Raw genomic sequence first — 24,863 nt, forward strand, 5'->3', positions numbered from 1 at the left:
TGTACTCGTTGGCAGATTGCTCTGCATCCTGAACACTGATCCCTTAGTCCCCAATAACATTTGGTAGGTTGGATTCTCTAGTTTTTAATTCCATTAAAATCTTAGAAATCTATTTCCGAGAACTGGAGATATCTGCAGTCAAGCAAGCTGTCCTCCCACCAGAAAATTATGAATAATAAGCCCACTCCACTATACACCCCTCCTCTGCATATTAAACATCCGCTACCACCCTGGAAGTTATGTATCAGGGCCCCTTCATTCAGCCCAATGCCCCCTTCTCCCACCCCATCTCCCACATCTGTGCAGTAAAGCGGTAATTAGTGGAAATTACTGATCCAGGCCCTACATGCTGAGCTGTTGATATAATACCCACTACCACCCGCGGGACATCAAAGCTTCCCCCACCCCTACCGCTGGAGGATTGGTAGGTGCCCCAATACATTGCTATGCCCAGGGGTCTACTCTGCTGTTGACACCCCTGTATGTATGTATGTGTATATATATATATATATATATATATATATATAAATATAAATATATATATATATATATATATATATATTATTTATATACATTTGGTCTATCTATAATACTTTAACTGACCCGGCATATACTCGGTCACCTAAGTGTCCATCTTCCTTCTTTGCTCCGCCCCTCTGGAAACCCCCTTCTGAAAATTCTGCGTTTGCCACTGCTGTACGTCCTAACACACCCACACCACCAGCCTGTTCCCCTCTACGCCCTAACACACCCACACCACCAGCCTGTCCCCCTCAAAGCCCTAACACACCACCAGCTGTCCCCCTCTACGCCCTAACACACCAACATAACCAGCCTGACCCCCTTTACCCCCTAACACACCCACACCACCAGCCTGTCCCCTTCTATACCCTAACACACCCACACCACCAGCCAGTCCCCCTCTACGACCTAACACACCACCAGCTTTCCCCCTCTACGCCCTAACACACCAACATCACCAGCCTGTCCCCCTTTACGCCCTAACACACCCACACCACCAGCCTGTCCCCCTCTATGCCCTTACACACCACCAGCTGTCCCCCTCTACGCCCTAACACACCACCAGGCTGTCCCCCTCTACGCCCTAACACACTAACATCACCAGCCTGTCCCCCTTTACCCCCTAACACAACCACACCACCAGCCTGTCCCCCTCTACGCCCAAATACACCCACACCACCAGCCTGTCCCCCTCTACGCCCTAACACACCCACACCACCAGCCTGTCCCCCTCTACACCCTAACACATCCACACCACCAGCCTGTCCCCCTCTACGCCCTAACACACCACCAGATGTCCCCCTCTACGCCCTAACACACCACCAGGCTGTCCCCCTCTACGCCCTAACACACCAATATCACCAGCCTGTCCCCCTTTACCCCCTGACACACCCACACCACCAGCCTGTCCCCCTCTACACCCTAACACACCCACACCACCAGCCTGTCCCCCTCTACGCCCTAACACACCCACACCACCAGTCTGTCCCCCTTTACGCCCTAACACACCCACACCACCAGCCTGTCCACCTCAAAGCCCTAACACACCACCAGGCTGTCCCCCTCTATGACCTAACACACCACCAGCTGTCCCCCTCTACGCCCTAACACACCAATATCACCAGCCTGTCCCCCTTTACCCCCTAACACAACCACACCACCAGCCTGTCCCCCTCTATGCCCTAACACACCACCAGCTGTCCCCCTCTACGCCCTAACACACCAATATCACCAGCCTGTCCCCCTTTACGCCCTAACACACCCACACCACCAGCCTGTCCCCCTCTATGCCCTAACACACCACCAGCTGTCCCCCTCTACGCCCTAACACACCACCAGGCTGTCCCCCTCTACGCCCTAACACACCAACATCACCAGCCTGTCCCCCTTTACCCCCTAACACAACCACACCACCAGCCTGTCCCCCTCTACGCCCAAATACACCCACACCACCAGCCTGTCCCCCTCTACGCCCTAACACACCCACACCACCAGCCTGTCCCCCTCTACACCCTAACACATCCACACCACCAGCCTGTCCCCCTCTACGCCCTAACACACCCACACCACCAGCCTGTCCCCCTCTACGCCCTAACACACCACCAGATGTCCCCCTCTACGCCCTAACACACCACCAGGCTGTCCCCCTCTACGCCCTAACACACCAATATCACCAGCCTGTCCCCCTTTACCCCCTGACACACCCACACCACCAGCCTGTCCCCCTCTACACCCTAACACACCCACACCACCAGCCTGTCCCCCTCTACGCCCTAACACACCCACACCACCAGTCTGTCCCCCTCTATGCCCTAACACACCCACACCACCAGCCTGTCCCCCTCTACGCCCTAACACACCCACACCACCAGCCTGTCCCCCTCTACGCCCTAACACAACTACACAACCAGCCTGTCCCCCTCTACGCCCTCACACACCAACATCACCAGCCTGTCCCCCTCTACGCCCTAACACACCAACATCACCAGCCTGTCCCCCTTTACCCCCTAACACACCCTCACCACCACCTACTACCCTCTACCCCCTGACACACCCACACCACCAGCCTGTCCCCCTCTACGCCCTAACACACCCACACCACCAGCCTGTCCCCCTCTACGCCCTAACACACCCACACCACCAGCCTGTCCCCCTCTACGCCCTAACACAACCACACAACCAGCCTGTCCCCCTCTACACCCTAACACACCACCAGCCTGTCCCCCTCTACGCCCTAACACATCCACACCACCAGCCTGTCCCCCTCTACGCCCTAACACACCACCAGCTGTCCCCCTCTACACCCTAACACACCACCAGGCTGTCCCCCTCTACGCCCTAACACACCAACATCACCAGCCTGTCCCCCTTTACCCCCTAACACACCCACACCACCACCTGCCACCCTCTACCCCCTGACACACCCACACCACCAGCCGGTCACCTACTCCTAGCCACAGAAGCCACTTCCTTACAGTGGCAGTTGCAGAGGTGGGGCTGCAGCACAATCCAATATTCAAAAAGGGGAGCCACCCCCCACTGCCACTCCAAACATCACTGTCCTGGACTCACTGACAATTGATGTGACCCCCATCCTTGAATATTGGACTGTGCTGCAGGCTCACCTCTGTAACTGCCACTGGCAGGGAAGTCCAGGAACAGAGCATTTTGTACCTAATGGATTGGGTCATGTTGGAGGGTATGATGACATACCCATGCAAGGAAGCGGGGGGGGGGGGACGGCCACTGGGTGGTGACTCACATGGAACCATCCTTCAGTGTGTGTGTGAATGATGCTACCTGGAGTGACACTCCTTGGCAATAGGCAATTGTTCTCCCCCTTGGCAAAAGGCATTTGCACTCCCACTTGGCAACATGCATTTGCACTCCCCAGTGGCATCAAGCATGAAGGCCCTGGCATTGAGCATGAATGCCCTGGCATTGAGCATGAAGGCCCTGGCATCAAGCATGAAGGCTCTGGCATCAAGCATGAAGGCCCTGGCATCAAGCATGAAACCACTATAAATTAAAATGTAGGTAAGCGGCACTTATATGGCATAATATCTAATAGGCATTACAGTGTGTGGTGTATATAACGTGTAATGGCATCACGGTGTGTGGCATAATGTATAATGGGCATTACGGTGTGTGGCATAACATGTAATGGACATCATGGTGTGTGGCATAACATGTAATGGGCATCACGGTGTGTGGCATAACGTGTAAGTGGCATTAAAGGTGTGCAAAATCAAGAATAGAATTGAAGCAAAGGTTAAAAAAAAACATAAGATGGGTCAAGGGGCGGAGCTGGGGGCGGGTCAATGGGAGGTCTGTGGGTGTGTCAAGTGGCGGGCCACTGTCCGGGAGTCTCTCAACACAAAGGTGGTAACCCTACAGCACACACTTCTCTGACCCTTCAGCACAGCCTCATGGGAGATTTTTAACCATAGTGCATTGCCCCAGGGTGACCCCATTGCCTGCCTGAATCTCTGACTTTCAGGGACCCTTTAAATCTTAGGGCCCAGGGTGGGTTCAAACTAGAGATGTGCAGGCTCTGATTTACTCTGATTTCAAAGCTGGATCTTATTGGCTATCCCAAATCACATGACAGTTGATAGCCAATAAATCCTGCTTTGAAATCCGAGTAAATCAGAGTAAATCAGAACCTGCACATCTCTAGTTCAAACCTCTCCAATCCTCCACCCCATCCCGCCAGGCCTGTTCCTGTCCATATAGCAAACACCTCTCTACTGCTCCAAGCAAGGCATATCCCCTCACTGCCTGTCACTCAGCACTGGTGGGGTGGTCACACTGCATTGGGGAGGGGGTCACTCTGCACTGGGGGGATCACTCTGCACGGGGGGGGGGGAATTCACCCAGCACATTAGAGGGGTCACTCAGCACCTGGGGGGGGGACTCAGCAATGGTGGGTTACTCAGTAGTGGGGGGGGGGGGGTCACCTCCTCGGTGTTGTTACCTCTGTGTGCTTTCAATATGCCACAGGAATTGAATCTGTGGGTACCTGTGTAGTTTCACGGCGGCAGTTACATAGTCAGCATAGTGTCCCTGTCAGGATCAGCGTAGTGTTCTCGTGGCCAGCATAGTCAGCATAGTGTCCCTGTCAGGATCAGCGTAGTGTTCTCGTGGCCAGCGTATTCAGCATAGTGTCCCTGTCAGGATCAGCGTAGTGTTCCCGCGGCCAGTGCAGTCAGCTCGTGTCTGCGACTGTGTGTACTTTCACACCTAACCAGAGCTTACACAGTTAGCATGGTCAGTCAGTTTTGTTTCAGTGCTAATTACATTGTGTGCAAACCATTGACAATTTTTCACAGGTGTGAATGTGTTCCTGAAACACCCCCACTATCCACGTCAGCCTGAAGCGTGGCGAGCGTACGTGGTACGTGTCCAGTAGCGCACGCAGGGGGGGTTTCCGAGTACCCAGAAACCCCCCCAGGAGTCTAAGGGTCCTACGCTGAAAGCTGAGGGTCCCCTCTTTCCATGAGTACAAGAATTTTTAAAATCGGACCTTAGGAACCGGAGATATCTGACTTCAAAGAAGTGGTCCCCATCCAAGCCTTTTAATTGCTCTTCCCAGTCAGATAATTCAGGTTCTGTCTGAATTAGAGTTTATCTGAGGATATATTACAAAAGCTGGGACTCTCCCCCTTTGATGGACACTAGAAGCTTGTCTCTCCTGTTCCCAGAACCAGAGATATCAGCCTTCCAGCAGCTGGTTACTGCTCCAGCTCCATACACCTGGTATGTAGTTTTATATACTCGTTGGCAGATTGCTCTGCCTCCTGAAGTCTGATCCCCTAGTTCCAAATACCATTTGGTAGGTGGGATCCTCTAGTTTTTAATTACATTAAAATCTAAGAAATCTATTTCCGGGAACTGGAGATATCTGCAGTCAAGCAAGCTGTCCTCCCACCAGAAAATTATGATTAATAAGCCCACTCCACTATACACCCTTCCTCTGTGTATTAAACATCTTCTACCACCCCGGAAGTTATGGGGGGGCCTCTTCATTCAGCCCAATGCCCCCTTCTCCCACCTCATCTCCCACCATCTGTGCATTAAAGGATAATTAGTGAAAATTACTGATCCAGGCCCTACATGCTGAGCGGTTGATATAATACCCCCTACCACCCGCGGGACATCAAAGCATATACTGGGTCACCTAAGTGTCCATCTCCGTGCTTTGCTCCGCCCCTCTGGAAACCCCCTTCTGAAAATCCTGCGTTTGCCCCTGGTGTCCTCCAGACCTATTCATACCCCCACTATCCACTTCAGAGTGCAGTTGATTTTATAAAGTGTGGAGGGCACAGCGAGCCTGAGCGTGCCACAGCGTGCATGAGATGTACTTGCCGTCTCCCTGAAATGGACACGGGCAGGGTTGCTGTACCCTGCTGCAAAAATTACTGAGACGCACAAGCGTATAAGATGCTTGTGCGTCTCAGGCAGATGGAGCGCCACACGATCACCTCTCCGCCGGCGTCTGCCAGTGCAGGGGGTCTGGTGGTTACCGGAGCTGTGCGAGAGGTGCTTACAAGGCTTGCCAGGGTCACCGGGGACAGTGGTGCAGTTCACGGGGACAGTACGGTGACTACGCTGCCTGACAGGGACACTACGCTGACTACGCAGGGCTGCCGCTGGGACACTACGCTAACTAGGCTAGGCTGCCATTGGGCTACGCTGACAGTGTAGCATAGACTGCCGCCGGCCGTGAAACAACACAAGTACCAATGTGTGCAATGTGGACTGTTCTATGGTTACATTAAGTGTTTAATGTTGTTCTTTTTCCTCTTACAGGACACGGGCACAGGCACTGGAGTTATACAGGTATTTCACACTATGTTTATATTGTGTCTGAGTGTGCATGTCTGCAGGGCCCGCGCCACCACTAGGCAGCTCTAGGCATTTGTATCACCCCCCCCCTGCCCTGGGACGCCGCAATCACCAGCAACCCCCCCCATACAGCGGCCAAGGGCGGGTGAGCACCGGAGCACCGGTCTGTCACATTGCAGAGAAACTGTGTCACTTAGAGTCACCAAATTTGGCAATAAGGTACCTCTGGACCGGCTGGTGTGCACCTTAAAGCCATTTTTTGCGAAATTTTACTTAGGAATTTAAAAAACCCAAGGTTTAATAGGCCTTTATGTTTGATCTGGGAAACAGAAGACAAAGGAACAACACCTGGGGGTTATTCTGGTTAATTCACAAGGCTGCAAATTCGCAGCCTTGCGAGTCCACCAAACTCAGCCTTGTGAATGGTGGCTTGGCCGCCAACCATTCGCAAGGGCAATTCCATTCGCAGCCTTGTGGGATCCACTTATAGAAAACGGAAATCTGGTGATGTTAGCTTGCCGCCCCCGGTGCCTATGTCATAAGGGCAAATGCATGAGAATGCCCATCTTTCTCATGGCGACGCCCATATGCAAATGGACGGCCTGCCATCCCATGCATCTCCACGCCAGTAGCGCATGTACCTAGAAAACCCCGACAGGCCAATATTATTATGATGATGACTGCTGGACATGAATGGGAGATGGGCGCGGGGAGGTGCAGGCAGGGCAGCAGGATGCAGGAACCTGGCAGCGCCGCTTCATAGCTGTCTCCACTCACACGCACCCCCTTCCTTCAGACCCAGTGCCCAGCTGTCCTGCCCCACCTGTCAACTACATTTTTAAAAAGTATGTTCCCCAGACCCGGTATCCCCTGACAGTCCGAGGTTTACTTTACCTGCCCCCCGCCTCCCCCTTGGTAGCACTGGCGGCAGCCATCGATTGGAAATGAGAAGCAGAGAGGCTTTCTGTGTACCGGCATCGGACTGTACTACTAGGAATCAGCTGAAGATGTATAGTGAGAAACTATATAATATATAAGAAACTGTTAAACAAATGTATTTGTGTATGTGGGTATACAAGTGTGTGTGTGTGTGTATATACGTATAGACACACACACATACAGATGGAGCCCCACTCATGCTTGCCCGGCACTTACCAGAACATCCCCGCTGGTGAGCGACGGCGAAGAGGGACTTCATTATTATTATTCATTATTATCCTTTATTTATATGGTGCCACAAGGGTTCCGCAGCGCCCAGTTACAGAGTACACATAATCAACACAGGAAAACAGTGACTTACAGGTGAGGATAATGCCGGACAAATACAGGGTAAATGATTATAGGAACATCAGCGGATTACTGCAACATAAGTATCCAGGTGGCAGCACACAGCGAGCTTTGGTGCAGTTACTCCATCAGACTAGGACAAGCGTGCGTCTCAGTCTCTCGGTGGCTGGGCGGCCAGACCCTGCCCATCTCCTCTTCAGGGAAACGGGCAGGGTTAGGGAGGGTTTGAGGTGACAGTGGGGACAGGCGATGGCGACAAGGGAGGCGGTGGAGCTCTGTCGCATCGGGGCACGAGAGTGTCTTGTGCACGTGCGCCCCCTGGTGTGACAGCTGGCGGGGGCTGAAAGAGCTGCACTCCATCTGTACACATATACATTTTATATGCAGGTGGTTGGGGGTATGTACAATTCATATACACATATACATGTCACTCCTATTAGCTGGAATCTGTGGGGTAATGGTGGCACTCTGAGACTGTAGTGACTTCATTATTTCAATGTATTGGGATTGTACCTGTCCTCACCTACTGACGACAGGTACAATCCCGAAACATTGAAAGAATAAAGCACTTTATCAAATTTCTACAGTCTTGGAGTATCGCCATCATGCTATATAAATATATATGACTGACCTTTATATATATATAAAGGTCAGTCAACTGGTGGGCACGTAGTAGTCTGGACGTTGTCCCAAATTTACACCAGCGATATTAATCAATAGTTGAGAAACTACTATTGTTGGGGATGTCACAGGAACCAATACATATACTTGATGATAAGACCTTAGGGTTGGCACAGGATTTGCTAGTGTCTCTCACCGACGAGGATGCTGACAAAATATATTTTGATCATGTGGATTTTGGTCAGCTGCCTGTAGAATCCTCTCTGGATTTGTATCACCAAATCCTTAAACTGAAGAGAAGGGAGGTCGATCTGGTCCTACACGGCCAATTTCTATCAGATTACCATAGGAACAAAAAAATACCACGGGGCTTTAGAGTGGCAAATGTCCCCACATTGGGTAGAGGTAATCTGAATTTCTGCACTTGTTGGTGTGGAGTACTTAACAAGTGCTCATTCGATCTCCTCCTTCTGGTCATAGAGGAGGTGGGGATCGAATTGGGTAAGGTTAGGCAGGAGATCACTGAATTTAATGCTAAATATTTGGAGTCCCTGCCAACAGGCATCACAAAGGTTTAAACAGAATAGAGGTCTGGATAGCTCCTCCCAATCCAATTCTGAATCCGATATAGCTCCCAGTGCGGGAAACCAGGGTACTAGTAGCTCTTTTTTAGAGGCAGGGACCCCACACACCATAGACCGACCGCCTCGTCCAGTACGTGCCGTCGCATGAGGAGGGGTGGGAGGAAAAACAGCATCAATAAAAGGAGGCAGGTACTAGATACCGAAGTGGTATTTAACCTCTCAAGTTATCCGTTGAGTACTGCAGAATTGGAAGTGTTGAGTCTAGGCCTAACATTTGTCCCTACTGTAAATTTTGACTATTTTAATTGGTCTATTGATAACTATAAATTCGGTAGAAAATTAAGGCTTAGGGAATTTTTCAGTGACTCAGAGGCCAATAGAGAATCCATGACCACATTATCAAAACCAAGTACCTTTGACCCTCCTTCACAGAACTCCAGCATTAAGACCTTCTTAAGACAAGTAGAGTGTGACATGCAGGGAGCCAAATCCACGAGGACTTATGATAACTTGACGAAAACACAAAGGGAGGCCCTCACGAACCCTAAAAAGAATGATCAGATAGTTGTCCGTCAGGCGGATAAAGGCGGCTCAGTCGTGGTGCAGGACTGGGTCGCCTATAACAAAGAGATTTTATCTCAACTATCTGATCATGGAACATATACAAAGGTAGCAAGAAACCCTATGTACAGTATGATGTGAAAAAGATTGTGGATGAGAGACTTGGATGTGCCCTGAACAATCGATGGATTGATGATAAGATCCATAAATACTTGACAGTAGACGCTCCAATATGTCCGATATTGTACACGCTTTCGAAGGTGCACAAATCAATGAGTGCACCTCCGGGGCGTCCGATAATCTCGGCTATTGGCTCAGTTTTACAGCCGTTGGCTGTGTTTGTCGACACATTTTTACAGCCCTGCGTTAGAAAGATGGACAGTTTTGTTCAGGACACACCTGACTTTCTAAAGAGGATTCAGTCATTGGGCCCCATCCCAGAGGAAGCACTTCTGGTATCACTAGACGTCTCATCACTATATACGGTAATACCTCATGAAGGTGGATTGGTATCTATGAGAAAGGCGTTGAGTGAGGATCACCATGGCCGTCCCCCGGTGGAATTTCTTTTGGAATTAGCTAGTCTAGTCCTGACCAAAAACCATTTCAGTTATGGGGGAGCTTTTTACTTCCAAAACCGGGGTACGGCTATGGGGTCCAACCTCGCGCCGGCATACGCCAATCTGTATATGCACTTTTATGAACATGAACATATTCTGTCAAGGTATAGTGCTTGCATTGCAAGTTACATGAGATATATTGATGACGTGTTCATTGTGTGGGTTGGTACTCTGGTGGAGCTCAGGGACATGATTAAGTATCTCAACCTACTAGACTCCCCAATCAGATTCACCTCACATATCGATGACCAAAAGATGAATTTTTTGGACGTTACAGTCTTCAGACAAACCGGAGGCCTTGGCTACAAACTTTATAGAAAGGCAACAGACTGCAATTCACTGTTGTTTGCGACGAGTCACCATTCCGAAAAACTGAAGGAGGGACTGCCTATCTCGCTGTTTCTACGGGTCTTCCATAATAACCTGGATCCCGAAACAGCTGAGAGACAGATTATTGAAATGACCAAGAGGTTTCTAGCTCGTGGATATGATGAAGCTGTGGTTGATCGATGCCTGACAAAAAAAACCTCAGACAAACCGGTGGCTCGCCATTTTTTCCATCTTCAGCTAGCTTAAAAAGCATGATTATAGATCATATCCCACCCCCAAGTCGTGGAGGGGATCGGGAGAGACTGTTGAGGCAAAGGGAATTGAAATGGATTCAGCAGCTTGATACATGTTCGCCCAAGGGACTTACCGAGCATGCCTCGTTCAATGTATTCCTTTGACTACGGGACTAGGCTGGACACTAGCCATACCATCATGATATTCAGCAACTATTAATTTTGTGATACTACTCTATTAAATTAAAAATAAATATTATAAAATAAAAAAATAATTTGTAGGCTATCAGTGGAGCAGGGAGGGAAAAATTAGCAATGGTTTCCCTCTGAAAAGGATTGGTGTTAACAATGTCTGGGTAGTAATACCCTGGGGTTGATTTCATGTTAAATGTATGTTTGTGTATTGTTTATATATTATTGAAGTATAAAATGTGAAAGGCTGGCCCTGAGGCGGTTAATGCACATACCATGCAGCATATACTCCTATATGTAATCACATCAAACTATAGTTATTGGTATCCAGTCCTGATGGATTAACAATGTGGAAGATTGAGACTATGGGGAAGGAATTGAGACATACATGCGTGATATCCGGTCTAGTATTCGATCTACGGGTATTAAGTTGCCAGGTAACCATTGATGGAACGCACACAGTGCTTGGGTTGTATGGGACGGCGCTATCGCGTCACTTCCGGGTGACGCGCTGCTCTAATGCTATGAGCGAGCGCGAGGTAAGACACATCGGAGTAGTGATACCGGGAAACTTTGGAAATAAGTATATATAATACACACGGACCTTATATAGGGATTTATCTAAAACGATTCGGCATCCGTATATCCAGCATGATGTAGCATGTATTCTGCTTCCATATACCCATATTCTCATCTACCAGACATTGGTACAATGGTGGTTTGTCTCACCTGTATAGGTGGAGATATTTAATGATATTAGTTGACCAGTTTAAACAGTATATAAGTTACAGTATATTCATTGGTGGAAAATAACAACTTCCTGTGTGGGTGTGTATAAAAACCTGCTGAGGGGCCAGTCTAAATTAGGTATCTGTTGGAGAAGGATCTCATTTCTGTTTGGCTGATTGTCTTGAAAAAGGTCTGAGATGCAGACCGAAACGTTGACCAAGTTCAATATTTTAATGGATTAAATAAAAATCGTGTTTTTATCTGCGAAATGGTGAGTGCCCTCCTTCAAAAATAGTGTTTTGTGGTCTTGTGCCTTGGAGTGAGCAACGACTGGATGACTAAAATTGAATTGTGCGCGGATTCTCTGTGTGTGTATATATATATATATATATATATATATATATATATATATATATATATATATATATATATAAAGTGGTTTCTCTAAGATAGAGACACAGGCACTCGCCATTTTATCCAAAAATGTAGTCAGATTTTTGGTAAAAATAAATAGAGTTTATTTCTCAAATAAGCCAGCAGGTCAAAGAGGTTAAACACATCACCAAACTCCGACGTTTCGGTCCGTAAACAGTGGACCTTTATCAAGGAGCGTTTCTGGTGGGATATAGAAGAACAGCAAAGCCATATAAGAGCTGCATGCAAACCAGCATGGAACAGTGGTGGTGATGTCCAACTATCATGGAAGCAATCCAACTTTTCACTGCTACTTAGTTTGTGTCAGCACATGTGCAGAGCAACTTAATAGGTGAGAAAGCAGTTTGTGTGCAGGTGAGGTAGCTCCTACATTAGTAGGTAATAGCAGGTCCAGAACAATGCTTTCCTCGTGGAGTGGGTGAGGCAGACAAACAAGGGTCAAAAGGGACATTTGTGTAGGAATGCATATGTGTCCTCCCTAAAAAAAGATGTGTGAATCGGCCAAACATGATAAAATTGCTTGTGAACAAACATGTTTAACTATTTAAATATATATGAGTTTACAGTGTCATAAGCAGGTGTAGGAATCCTTTGTTAGAGAGATGTGAGTGCAATAATGTGATTGGTGGCATCTTACATCCAGAGTGTAGTCAAATCCAATTCATAGCAGATCAGATAGTGGTACAGTTCGGTATTTTGGGTACTATACAAAGATTGTGCGCAAAATAGTGGGCATGGGCTTAAAACATTGCTGAAACATCCTTTGTAGGTGTTAGATGTGGTTTATGTTATTGTATCATAAATACAAAACATATGTTTGTATTAGAGTGAACACGTTGACACATGTCGACTTGTGTAGATTGAGTGTGCTACTGTGTCAAGTCTATGAAAGCACGTAGTGAATGTGTATAACTGTTTAAAAAATACCTACCTTAGCATATATAAGCAGGTCTTACAAAGATTCTTACCTTAAATTAAACAATCCTTTAAATGTCGAGAAGTATAGAAAGATAAGCTTCCAAGGTGTTGGAGTGCTGTGTGTGGCTTGCAGGTAGTGAAATAATGGTTTGGACTTAATAGACTGCAGCATTGCTTATTACATTCAGGTGTATGTGTTTGAGTAGTAATCAGCGTAAATTAGCAAACCCAGGCGTCCGCTGTCATGCGGTATCTGTAGGGGTGGTCTGAGGTGGCGGTTGGCGGCCACCTGTTTTGTGTCCGAAATGAACGGTGCTTTAGCCGATCGAGCGGTAGTAGCACCGTTCATTTTTGGTGCACACCCCCCGGAACGTACGCGTACGGCCCAGCCGCACCAACCAGAATAAACCCCAGTGTGAGGATTCTCATAGTGAATCCTCACACTGCTAGCGCAGCAGGAGCTGACAGAAGCGCGTCCTGTCAGCTCACTGTGCACAAGGGAGACGCTGTCTGGCCTCCCTGTGCAGCGCTTACAGCTTCTTTTAAGAAGCTGCCTGGGCTCCGGAGCGTCCTGAAACCGGCTTCACGTTTAGGTGGGGATCATGGGGGACAGGCGCTCCGTGATGGCGGCGGCCATTTTCTGCGGAGCTTACACACTGAGCTCCTATATGAGAGGACAGCAGTGTTGTTACAGGCATGTTCCAAGTGGTCCCCAGCCGAGGGGGAGATACTGGAACTAGGAAATCCTACCAAGGGAGGGTGGTTGGCGCCAAAAGTCACGGACCCAGCAGCAGCAGGGACTTTGGTCTCTTCCCTCACTCTGTGTTTGGCGCCTTTCAGAACGCTTGCAGCGGAGCTGAGCTGGCTGACAGATCCTGGCAGAGTGTTTGGATTTCCTGGGCATCGTTTCCCCGCATCTGAAACCGACAGACAGCTAAGTGACTGGGTGCATTAAACCTGTATAATCGCTAGTACATTGTATGCACTGTGTAGTTCACTTTTCATCATGTCTGAGCAACATGCTGTGGTTTTGGGGGAGGGAGCCCTTATTGCACTGAGCGCTTGCAATGTGTGTACACAAAAATTTGTCCCTGAGCAGATGGCCAAGGGGGGCTTATGTAATACTCGCACTGCTGTGAGACCCATGGGGAGTGAACCTCAGAGGGCAGAGCAGATTGAACCCGCGTGGGCTAGTGCCCTAGGCAGGTCAGTGAACGCTTTGGTGCAGCTACTGGACAGACAGAGTGATGTCTTGGTAGAATCTCAGAGACCTATGCCATCATCTCAGCAGTCCTCTGGCTCCTTGCCTCTTACCCAGGCAGATCCTGCCTTTATTCAGGTAATGCAGGATACTGCAAGGGGGATCAACAGGTTTAGTGAGATACTAGACAAGATTGACGTTGATGTTGCTGGGACCCCTAAAAGGTCTTATGCTATGCCTGCATTGGTAGATGAGGAGGAGGGAGCGTATACTGACATCCCCTGGGATCAGGGTGATGATTTGGAAGATACCTCTTCTGCAGGGGTAGAGGATCTTATTGTAGCTGTGAAACAGGCTTTGAAACTGTCAGTGGAGGATAAGACTCCTGCTAAAGGTGTGTTTAAGCGACAGCGTAAGGAGGCTGTTACTTTCCCTTCGGATGAGGGGTTACAGGAATTGTTGGAAGGGGCTTGGAAAACCCCTGATAAGAGGCTGCAGATGCCTAAGAGATTCCTTAGTCTATACCCCATGCCAGAGTCTCATTCGGAGCTCTGGGAAAAAGTGCCAGTTGGGGATGCCTCAGTGGCACGTTTGTCCAAGGCTTCTGTATTACCAGTACAAGGCGGTGCAGCTTTCAAAGATCCGGTGGACAAAAAGCTGGAGGGAAACCTCAAGGCTATATTTGAGGGGGTGGGATTCACCCTACGTCCTCTTATTGCTTCAGCCTGGGTCTCTAAGGCCATGATTGAGTGGGCTAATGAGTTATGCACCATGCTACAGGCTGACCCTGGTGTATTGCTGCTGGCGGAGAAGCTTAAGGCGGCTGCAGAGTATGTGATGGAAGCAGAGGAGGAAGCACTCAAAATGGCAACCAGAGTGTCCACAGTGTCTATTAATGCCAGGAGAGTGCTCTGGCTTAAGGCCTGGGAAGCAGACAATGAGTCTAAGAAGGCCTTAGAAACTTTAGCTTTCAAAGGAAAGTTATTATTTGGATCAGAGTTAGAGGAAATCATTAAACAAGCCACGGGCGGCAAAAGTACTTTTCTGCCGGCCCCCACAACTAAGCAGACATCCAGATTTTCTGCCTTTAGGCCGTCCTTTCGACCCTCCCCTAGAGGTGGTGCGTCCTTTCGAGGACAGTCCTTTAGGGGAAAGTTTCAGTCTTCTAGGGGCAAGGCCCCGAAGTCCAAGCTTGGCTCCTTTCACAAGAAGCCTGCCACCAAAGGAGAGGACAAACCCTCCGCATGACTGTCAGGGGATTTGCCCGGCAGTGATAAAGGTGGGGGGGCGTCTCTCACTTTTCAGGGACGCATGGGCTTCTCTAGACCAGGATGCCTGGGTGTTAGACATTATAGCCCAGGGCTACAAAATTCCTTTCAGAGGTCTGCCTCCGAAAAGATTTATCCCCACATCTTTGCCAAGGAAAGCGCGGCTTCGTACGGCTCTTGTGAGAGCAGCTCACTCTCTGTTAGAGAAGGGGGTGGTTACTCTGATTCCCAGGGCAGAGTGGAAGAAAGGCTTTTATTCCACTCTGTTTCTGGTGCCCAAACCAGACGGGTCTTTCAGACCAATACTAAATTTGAAGTCTCTAAATGTCCATTTATGGGTAGACCATTTCAAAATGGAGTCTCTACGGTCAGTGCTCCTGAGCCTAGACCAGGGAGAATTTTTGGCGTCCATGGATGTCCAGGACGCATACAGTATGTGCCTATTCCTATCCTTGCTGGCGGGTCGCCAGAATGTACGCGCTGGCGACCCGCCAGCAGCCTCGCCAGCGAGGAGACTGAGACGCGCGTGCGTCTCACGCGCACGTGCGTCTCAGTCTCCGTCGCTAGCGCGACGAAAACCCTGTCCGTCCCCGCCTCAGGGAGACGGACAGGGTTAGGGGACCCAGGGAAACGTATGGAAGCGCCGTCGGAAGGGGACGCGCGCGCCTCTCGTGCGCGCGCGTCCCCTTCTCACGATCGCCATGGCGCTGGCGGGGGATGGCGGCTGGCGACGCCAGCGCCATCCCCTGCCAAGATGGGAACAGACCCATCTGTATCTGCATGTTCCTATACACCCGGAAGATCAGGCCTTGTTGAGGTTTGCAATAGGAGACCTGCATTTACAGTTCCAGGCGTTGCCCTTTGGTCTGGCCACCGCACCAAGGGTATTCACAAAAATAATGTCAGTGATGGCGGCTGTGCTGAGGCTCAGGGGAATCACAGTGATACCTTATTTGGACGACCTGCTGTTTGAGGCAGAGTCAGCGGCCATGCTTCAGAGTCATTTGGCAGAAGCCATCAGTTTTTTGCAGGCTCACGGCTGGATTTTAAACTTACAAAAGTCTCAGTTGATACCATCACAGAGGCTCCAATTCTTGGGAGTCATTCTGGATACCCATCTCCATCGGGTATTTCTCCCAGAGGCAAAGGCCAGGGATCTGGTCGCCTTAGTCCAGGAGATTCTCAGCGCTCGGAGCATTTCAGTATGGAGGTGCCTCAAGCTGCTGGGGAAAATGGTGGCGTCGTTCGAGATGCTGCAATTTGCCAGGTTCCACTCTCGGGTGTTCCAATGGAACATCTTGACGGCTTGGTCAGGAAACACACAGACCATGAAGTCGGAGCTGATAGTGCTGTCTTCGGACACTCGAGATTCCTTGAAATGGTGGAAAGAAGTGGACTCCCTTCAGTGGGGTCGGTCTTTGCAGACCTGGAACTGGCTGGTAGTTACTACCGACGCCAGCCTCAGGGGCTGGGGGGCAATAGTCTTAGACCTCAGGCTGCAGGGATTGTGGACTGCAGAGGAGTCGGCTCTACCAATCAACATCTTGGAGCTGAGGGCTGTCTGGAAAGTGATTTCCTTGGCTGGAGACAGACTACGGAACCTCCCTTTAAGGATTCAGACCGACAATGCCACAGCTGTGGCGTATCTGAGGCACACGCAGCAAATTGGCCATGTGGGAGGTGTCCAGAATCTTCCTGTGGGCGGAACAGAATGTTCCAGCTGTATCGGCTATATTCATACCAGGAGTGGAGAATATAGAGGCCGACTTTCTGAGCAGGGAGGAGCTCAAGGAAGGGGAATGGAGTTTAAACTCTCAGGTGTTTCAGCAGATCACCTTGAATTGGGGAACTCCGGATGTGGACCTGATGGCATCCAGGTTCAACCATCAAGTACCCAGGTTCTATGCCAGAACGAGGGATCCACTAGCGGAGGCGGTGGATGCCATGACTATCCCCTGGGAGGGGAATCTCCTTTATGCCTTTCCTCCAGTACCAATGCTGGCGAGACTTCTAAAGAGAATACAGGCGCAGCCAGTTCCGGTGATCTTAGTGGCCCCAGATTGGCCAAGGAGGTCCTGGTACTCGAGGCTTCAGAGGTTGTCTGTGGACTCATGGCGTCTACCTCTGAGACCAGACCTTCTAAGACAAGGCCCATTCAATCACCTGGATTCAGCTCGATTAATTTTGACGGCCTGGCTATTGAGACCGCCATTTTGAGAAGGAAAGGTTTTTCTGACGCAGTGGTTCACACTATGATTAAAGCCAGGAAGTCTGTATCCTCGGCAAATTATTACAGATTCTGGAAAACTTACATCCGGTGGTGTGAGAGACGGAAGTCACACACATCTCGTTTTAAGTTATCAAAAATGATGGAATTTTTACAAGATGGGTTCTCATCGGGCCTAAGCCTTCAGTCATTGAAGGTGCAGATCTCGGCCTTGCCCATCTATTTCCAGAAGAGGATAGCTATTTTACCGGAAATTCAGACCTTTTTACAGGGGGTATCTAGGTTGAAACCTCCATACAAACAACCAGTAGCTCCTTGGGATTTGTCACTGGTTTTGGAATGCCTTCAGAAGGCACCCTTTGAACCTTTGAGGTCGGCAGACCTTAAGTTTCTCACTTGGAAGCTGGTGTTCTTGTTGGCAGTGGCATCAGCTAAGAGGGTGTCAGAGTTAGGAGCTTTGTCATGTAAATCTCCTTTCTTAATTTTTCATGACGATAGGGCAGTTCTTCGGACAGTGCCTCAGTTTTTACCGAAGGTAGTCTCTGCCTTCCATCTAAATCAGGAGATAATTCTACCTGTGTTTCAACCCCCAGAGGGTTCTAGAAAAAGGGACAAATTGAGAAATTTGGATGTTGTGCGTGCTTTACGCATTTATGTGGACAGAGTCAAGAGTGTCAGAAAGACTGACACCTTGTTGGTGTTGTATGACATACACAAAATTGGTTGGCCTGCATCTAAGCAGACTATTGCTAGGTGGTTGCGGTCTGTGATAGCTTTTGCTTACACCAAAGTGGGTAGGCCTGTACCGGCCAGAAAAAATGCGCATACCACCAGGTCAGTTCCCACCTCTTGGGCGGTTCGACATGGGGCAACAGCTGAGCAGGTTTGCAGGGCTGCCACTTGGTCATCTGTTCATACATTTGCCAAATTCTATAGATTCCATGAGTTCGCGTCGGAGGACGCATCATTCGGGCGAGCAGTGCTGAGAGCTGCAGACCTGAGCGTACCCACCCAAAGGACTGGCTCTGGAACGTCCCAGTGTTGAGCTGTGTCACCAGGACCATTGAAAGAGAAAAAGGGATTTTTGTAAGAACTTACCGTTCGAATCCCTTTCTCTGATATGGTCCTGGTGACACAGCGATCCCTCCCTTACGCTCAGTAAGTATGCCAGTGTTCATGATGTTCATGTTAAATTGGTTAAAGAAACAGTTATTGTTTAAAAATGTGCATATAATATGTGCAGGCGTTTGTACTGAGTTAATGTATTCCAGTGGCTTTGAAAGATTGAACTGAAGAGTCCGGGATGCAGTAGGGGAGGAGCCTACCCTCTGAAAACTTTAGGATAGGTGCCTGGCTCCTTCGGACCCTCCTACATCCCAGTGTTGAGCTGTGTCACCAGGACCATATCGGAGAAAGGGATTCGAACGGTAAGTTCTTACAAAAATCCCTTTTTTGTCGTGTCATTTTTCATTACTGCAGGAGACGGAGCCCGGAGGCTATATGTGGTGCCGGACTGAATGCGGGGCCGGTGGCGGCGGCGGCGGCATGCGGAGGGGTAAGGTAATTTTTTGGCGGGGGGCGCCACAATATTAGTTACGCCTCTGAATATTGAGGATGTTGTGTGTGTAAGTGAGGCACAAGTGGAACCATCTGTTGGGCATGATAAGACATTTGCAGAGGCGCATCTGTGCATGTACGAATGCCTCGCACGTTCAAACACGGCATGAATTCTGTACAGAAAATTATCGTACGGAACCATCCAAGCAGGGGGTGGAGAGGGGCGTGAAGGGCTGTTTTGGCTCATTACCATATGCGTAGGCCCTGCGTTTCATGGGTGATCCCATGAAAATGCTGGGTATGCGTATGGAAATCCAGCCGTGACCCCACCACTTGCGATCTCCACTACCAACACCCTCATCCTCAACTTCAGTATTCTCAGTAATGACCAGGGATGGTTCTTCTGATACTACTATTCTGCTAGAAGAATCCTCCCCTTTCCATGATTCTGCAGAAGAATTCTTGATCGAAAGGTCTTCTGTTACTGCTGCTGGGGGTAGTTCTTCAACACAGAAGTGTCCCAAGAAAACCCATTATACTACTTTGAAAAAACAACTGACTGTTCAGCAGTGCTTGGCGAGGAAAAACAAGTATGTCAGTTCTCACCCAGTGGCACAGCGGATCACTGAAGTCATGACTGCCATGATAGTATTGGATGTGCGTCCAATATCTGCCATCAATTGTGTTGGTTTCACACAATTAATGGAGGCTGAATGTCTCCATTACCAGATTCCATCTCGGTTCCATTTAATCCGGAAAGCCATTCCTGAGCTGTACCAGGACATCAAGTCTAAAGTAATCCATGGCCTGAAAAGTGGGATCGGAGACAGTGTCCACTTAACCATGGATATGTGGACAAGCGGCAGTGGACAGACCAAGGATTACATGACTGTGACAGCCCATTGGGTGGTTGAATCCCCTCCAGCAGCAGTAGGATCTAACAAGCATCACCAGCTCATTCATACTAGGCAGGCTACTCTTTGTATCACCGGCTGTTCTAAGAGGCATACCGCTGAGAACCTCTTTGAAAACTGAGAGACATGGCTTACCCCATTTGGACACTCCTCAGGATTTATCATTCAGATAATGCCAGTAATATCGTGAGAGCATTACAGCTGGGTGAATTCCAACACATCCCCTGTTTTGCTCACATAATCAACTTAGTGGTTCAGGCATTTTTAGGAAGGACAAGGGCGTGCAAGAGATGCTGCGGGTTGCACAACATTTTTGGGGGCATTTCCGGCATTCCGCAACAGCGTGCACAAGATTGCAGCAGCTGCAAGGGGAATTTAATCTGCCCTTCCATCAGCTGAAGCAGGAGGTGCCAACAAGGTGGAACTCCACCCTGTATATGCTTCAGCGGATTGAAGAACAGCAGAAAGCCACTCACAGCTATACAACAAGCCATGACTTTGGGAGAGGAGGGGGGATGTACCTTAGCCCAGCACATTGGAAACTCATATCTGTGCTGTGCAAGGTGCTGAAACCCTCTGAAATAGCTACCTGTGAAGTAAGTGCCGAGACTGCTAGTTTGAGCTGGGTGGCTCCCTTAATTAGGGGGAGGTTGACAGTTGGGGGTCTGTTGCACAAGACGAAGAGAGTCTTATTGATGATCTGTTACGTGGCCCCCTGTTGAATAGGCTGGTAAGTACAGTCACTAGTTGCAGGGGTGTGCTACCACTGGACAAAGGTAAATGACAATTGAGCTAGGAAAGAGAAAGGTTTGTCACTGCGTGGGGCACAAATTACAGGAAATAAAGACAATATTAAAATGTACCTTTTATTACTTATACTTTAAAAAAACCTGCAAAATATGACAAACAACATATAACATAAACACAAGTGAGAACAGTGCAATTGTTTAAAAAAGCACGTGCGGGGGTGTATAGGTGACACCTTATAATTAGTTCCTTTAACTGAATAAGTCTATGTGATAGGAAAGGTGTCTTTATCTGGATTATTATTCTTAGCGTGGAGTCTGTGTATACTGGTTCCGATTGAACAATCCTACAGATCAAATGTCTGTCGGTCTTTTAAGTTGATGTAGTACCACGAGAGTGTCAGTTGGAAAGATTATCTAGTACTATGTTCACCCAAAGTCAGTGTGTAGCTACTACCAGCTTACACCATGCAGTACTGATCTTAGGTGACTCGAGATGGAGGAGGAGAGTGTTATTGCAGACACACACGTTCAATTTTATTACTTCACAAATGTTGCTTTGACGGGTGATTGATGCTACACTCTCCTGATTACTAAAGTAGTCACAGTTTTGTAATATTGCAGTGTGTTATCATTTTGTTAGAAAAGCTACAAATATGTGGCTGCCAAAGAGTTTATTACAATGGCGGAATAGGTTCCCTTGCTTAGGCTTTTGGAGAATCTTCTTGCGAAATTGAAGGAGGAGATCAAACAAGGCCCATGCGCAAAATATGCTGGACTTGTAGATCAAGTCCTTTTTTGTCTTCGACAGGATACACGGGTTGCCAATTTGTTGAGAGCGGAACACTACATTTTGGCAACTGTGCTTGATCCAAGGTTCAGGTCCTATGCTGTGTCTTTCTTTCCAACGGACACAGATCTTAAGACATGCAAAGAGCTCCTGGTGAGCAAGTTGGCAGCTGAAGTGACGTCTCCTTCAATTTCGCATGAATCTGCCTGTAAAAAACTTCATTTTCCAAAAACATCTAGTGTGGGTGAAAAGCAGTCCACAAAAACACCTTTTTTGGACATCTGGTCAGGTCTAAGTGATTTGACCAGTATCAGTGACACCTCTAGCGTGACTACTCCATCAGAGACGGTCACCATGCAGAGGTTAGTGGAGGACTATTTTCAGGACAGCATCATTGTAGGCATGTCAGAGAGTCCTTTCACATACTGGAAAGAAAAAAAGGCAACATGGAGGCCCTTGTACAGACTGGCTTTGTATTACTTAAGCTGCCCATCCTCCAGTGTGTACTCGGAGAGAGTGTTCGGCACTGCTGGGAACCTTGTGAGAGAGCGGCGTCGGAGGCTACTTCCTCAAAATGTTGAAAAAATGATGTTCATACAAATGAACTACAAATTTCACGAAGAAGACCTTTCCCACCAATTCCATCGCAAAACACAGACATCGCTCATGGAGGATTCCAGCGGTGATGAACTGATATTGTGTGATGATGATGATGACCTGTCCCACCAATTCCAGCGCAGAACACAGACATCGCTCATGGAGGATTCCAGCAGTGATGAACTGATATTATGTGGTGATGATGATGACCTGTCCCACCAATTCCAGCGCAGAACACAGACATCGCTCATGGAGGATTCCGGCAGTGATGAACTGATATTATGTGGTGATGATGATGACTCCAAGGATGTACACACTGATGAGAGTGAAGATTAGGATGGCGAATGATGACATCAGTCAGTCTGTACCTTATTGTGGGGGCCCAAACAAACCAGTCATTTCAGTCACAGGTTTGGCAGTCCCTCTGACTGAAATGACTGGTTTGTCAAGTGCGCAATGTCCTATTACAACCTAAGGGTGGGTGGGCAGGCCCAGGGACAATTCCATCTTGCACCTCTTTTTTTGCTATTACAGTACAGTATGTGCTTTTTGTGGCCTACTTTTTCAAACTGCCATCCTGTCTGCTAATCACAGAGCTGAGCAATGAGATTATTATATGGATCGCTTATGAAATTAAATTATTTTTTGAATGATGCACTATTTTTTTGGATCATTGCTTCTTTTATTGTGGGTGGGCCCAGTGGCAATTCCATCTTGCACCCCTTTTGTCATTATTTGCTTTTTGGGGCCTAGTTTATTTTTATTTTTTAGGCGGCTATTAAACTGATAAAAACAGATACACAGTGCTGCACGAAACGCCCACTGCTCCTTGGCTGCACATCGTAAACATGATCCAGCCAGATAGGGGTCTTATTGGGCCCTACTTTCTCAAACTGCCATTTAGTCTGCCGCTGCAGTGCCACTCCTAGATGAGCCGCGTGTTTGTGCCGCACACTTGTGTGGCTTAGCATAGTTATCCAGCTACCTCGGTGCAACCTTTTGCCCTAAAAACAATATTGTGTGATGTAAAATGGTCAAAATTGTCTGGAAAGGGCTGTAAATTAATGGTATTGAGGTTAATATTAGTCTAGGGCAGTGGTTCCCAAACTGTGTGCCGTGGCACCCTGGGGTGCCTTGTGGGACTTGCAGGGGTGCCCTGGGTTGATGGTCCAGGACCAATTCAAATTATTTATGTCCATTATAATAGTCAAATTGGGGACAGACAGTACCAAATCCTGTCTATTACCACATAACTGATCCTAAGGATGAGATATAAGCACAATTTATTTAACTTATATTTGTTTCTGACTTTCTCAATGAGAAAACTTTAGCCTAGGGGTGCCGCGAAAACATTTCTGGCGCTTTGGGATGCCTTGATTCAAAAACTTTGGGAACCCCTGGTCTAGGGACAAAAAAAGCAAAAATTACGTGATTTGAGCGTTTTTTGACAATTTAAAAAAAAAAAATCCAAATCCAAAGCTTTTCCCCGTCGTTCGACAAAACCAAATCCAAATTTCGGTGACGAATCCGAAACCAAATCTTCGGCCCTCATTTCTAATATATATATATATAGTTACACAGTTAACTCTGTCCCCCTCCCATACACACACACAAAGACCATCCAGTGGAGCGTTTCTAAGCCGGCCACATCCCCCCCCCCCCACCATACAGCGGGGGGGGGGGGGGGGGTGCTCATTTCAAATCCCTCCACACCCCCCCTGGAGCTACGCAGCGGCGCCAACTGCAACTATTCCCACCCCCTGAAGTCACTCCCCCCCCTGCAGCGGGTTACTGGGGGGGCTCATTTCAAAACCCCCCCCCCCCCCAGCAGCGGCAGCGACCACAACTATTCCCTCCCTGAAGTCACTCACCGGCCACCGAATCACACACACTCACGTCCCCCCCGCAGCCACGCGCCGGACGAATCACCCTCCCCCTTGGAGTGAGTGAGCACCGGGATGCCTCCACCCCCTTGCACCGGCCCTGTCTGCAGGAGCCCCACCGCACATGACAGCACTGCCTAAAGGTGCCCCTGCCACAGGACACCATATTTTTACATATCAATGGTCATCCATTTTCTTTGATTGGTCTGTGGGCCAATAAAAATGTTGGGGCGGGGCTTTGCAGGTGCTGGGGGCGGAGCTATGCTCTGTCTACCGGCACCTTGGGGAAAAAGCAAAAACTATTCGTTTAAGCTTGACATCGATGGTGGGAAATTATCTGGTTCTCCCCCATCGATGGCAAAACTATTCGACATCATCATTGATGGTCAATGGCCATCCCTACTTCCTTCCTCTCCCCTAATCTGACCTTGTCTACACCCTCTCTCACCCCTCCCCTTTATCCCTCTAACTCCCTTTTCTCTCCCTTTCCCAGCGTCGATAGCCCACCTCCTCATTCCCCATCAGGTTCCACCACCCCCCCCCCCCCCACAAATCTCTCACCGGTGTTCAAAGCGCACCTCTCAATCCCCCAGCAGGTACCGCAGCCCCCCTCCCCCTGCGATCTTCACACCTCCTCAATCCCCCAACAGGATCCCAGCTGCACCCAAACCACCCCCAGCTCCTGCAATCTCCTGCCAGTGTCCTCAAACCCTCCTCACATCCCACGGCAGCATCCCAAGCATGATATTGCATGCAAATCCCCTGTCCGCGGTACCCACACACCCATCCACCCGCACCCAC

The 24,863-nt window shown here is 48.8% G+C and overlaps 1 protein-coding gene across 1 annotated transcript in view; it reads left to right on the forward strand.

Annotated features, from left to right (window-relative positions):
- CA9 (carbonic anhydrase 9) overlaps positions 1-24,863 on the forward strand; it is a 376,314-nt gene that overhangs the window by 60,917 nt on the left and 290,534 nt on the right. Inside the window, exon 2 of the mRNA XM_083155472.1 lies at positions 6,334-6,363. Coding sequence (XP_083011598.1) covers positions 6,334-6,363 — 30 coding nt within the window. The remainder of the gene's footprint in view (positions 1-6,333; positions 6,364-24,863) is intronic.

Source organism: Crinia signifera, chromosome 1, assembly GCF_055691185.1.
Source record: "Crinia signifera chromosome 1, ASM5569118v1, whole genome shotgun sequence".
Classification (NCBI taxonomy): Eukaryota; Metazoa; Chordata; class Amphibia; order Anura; family Myobatrachidae; genus Crinia; species Crinia signifera.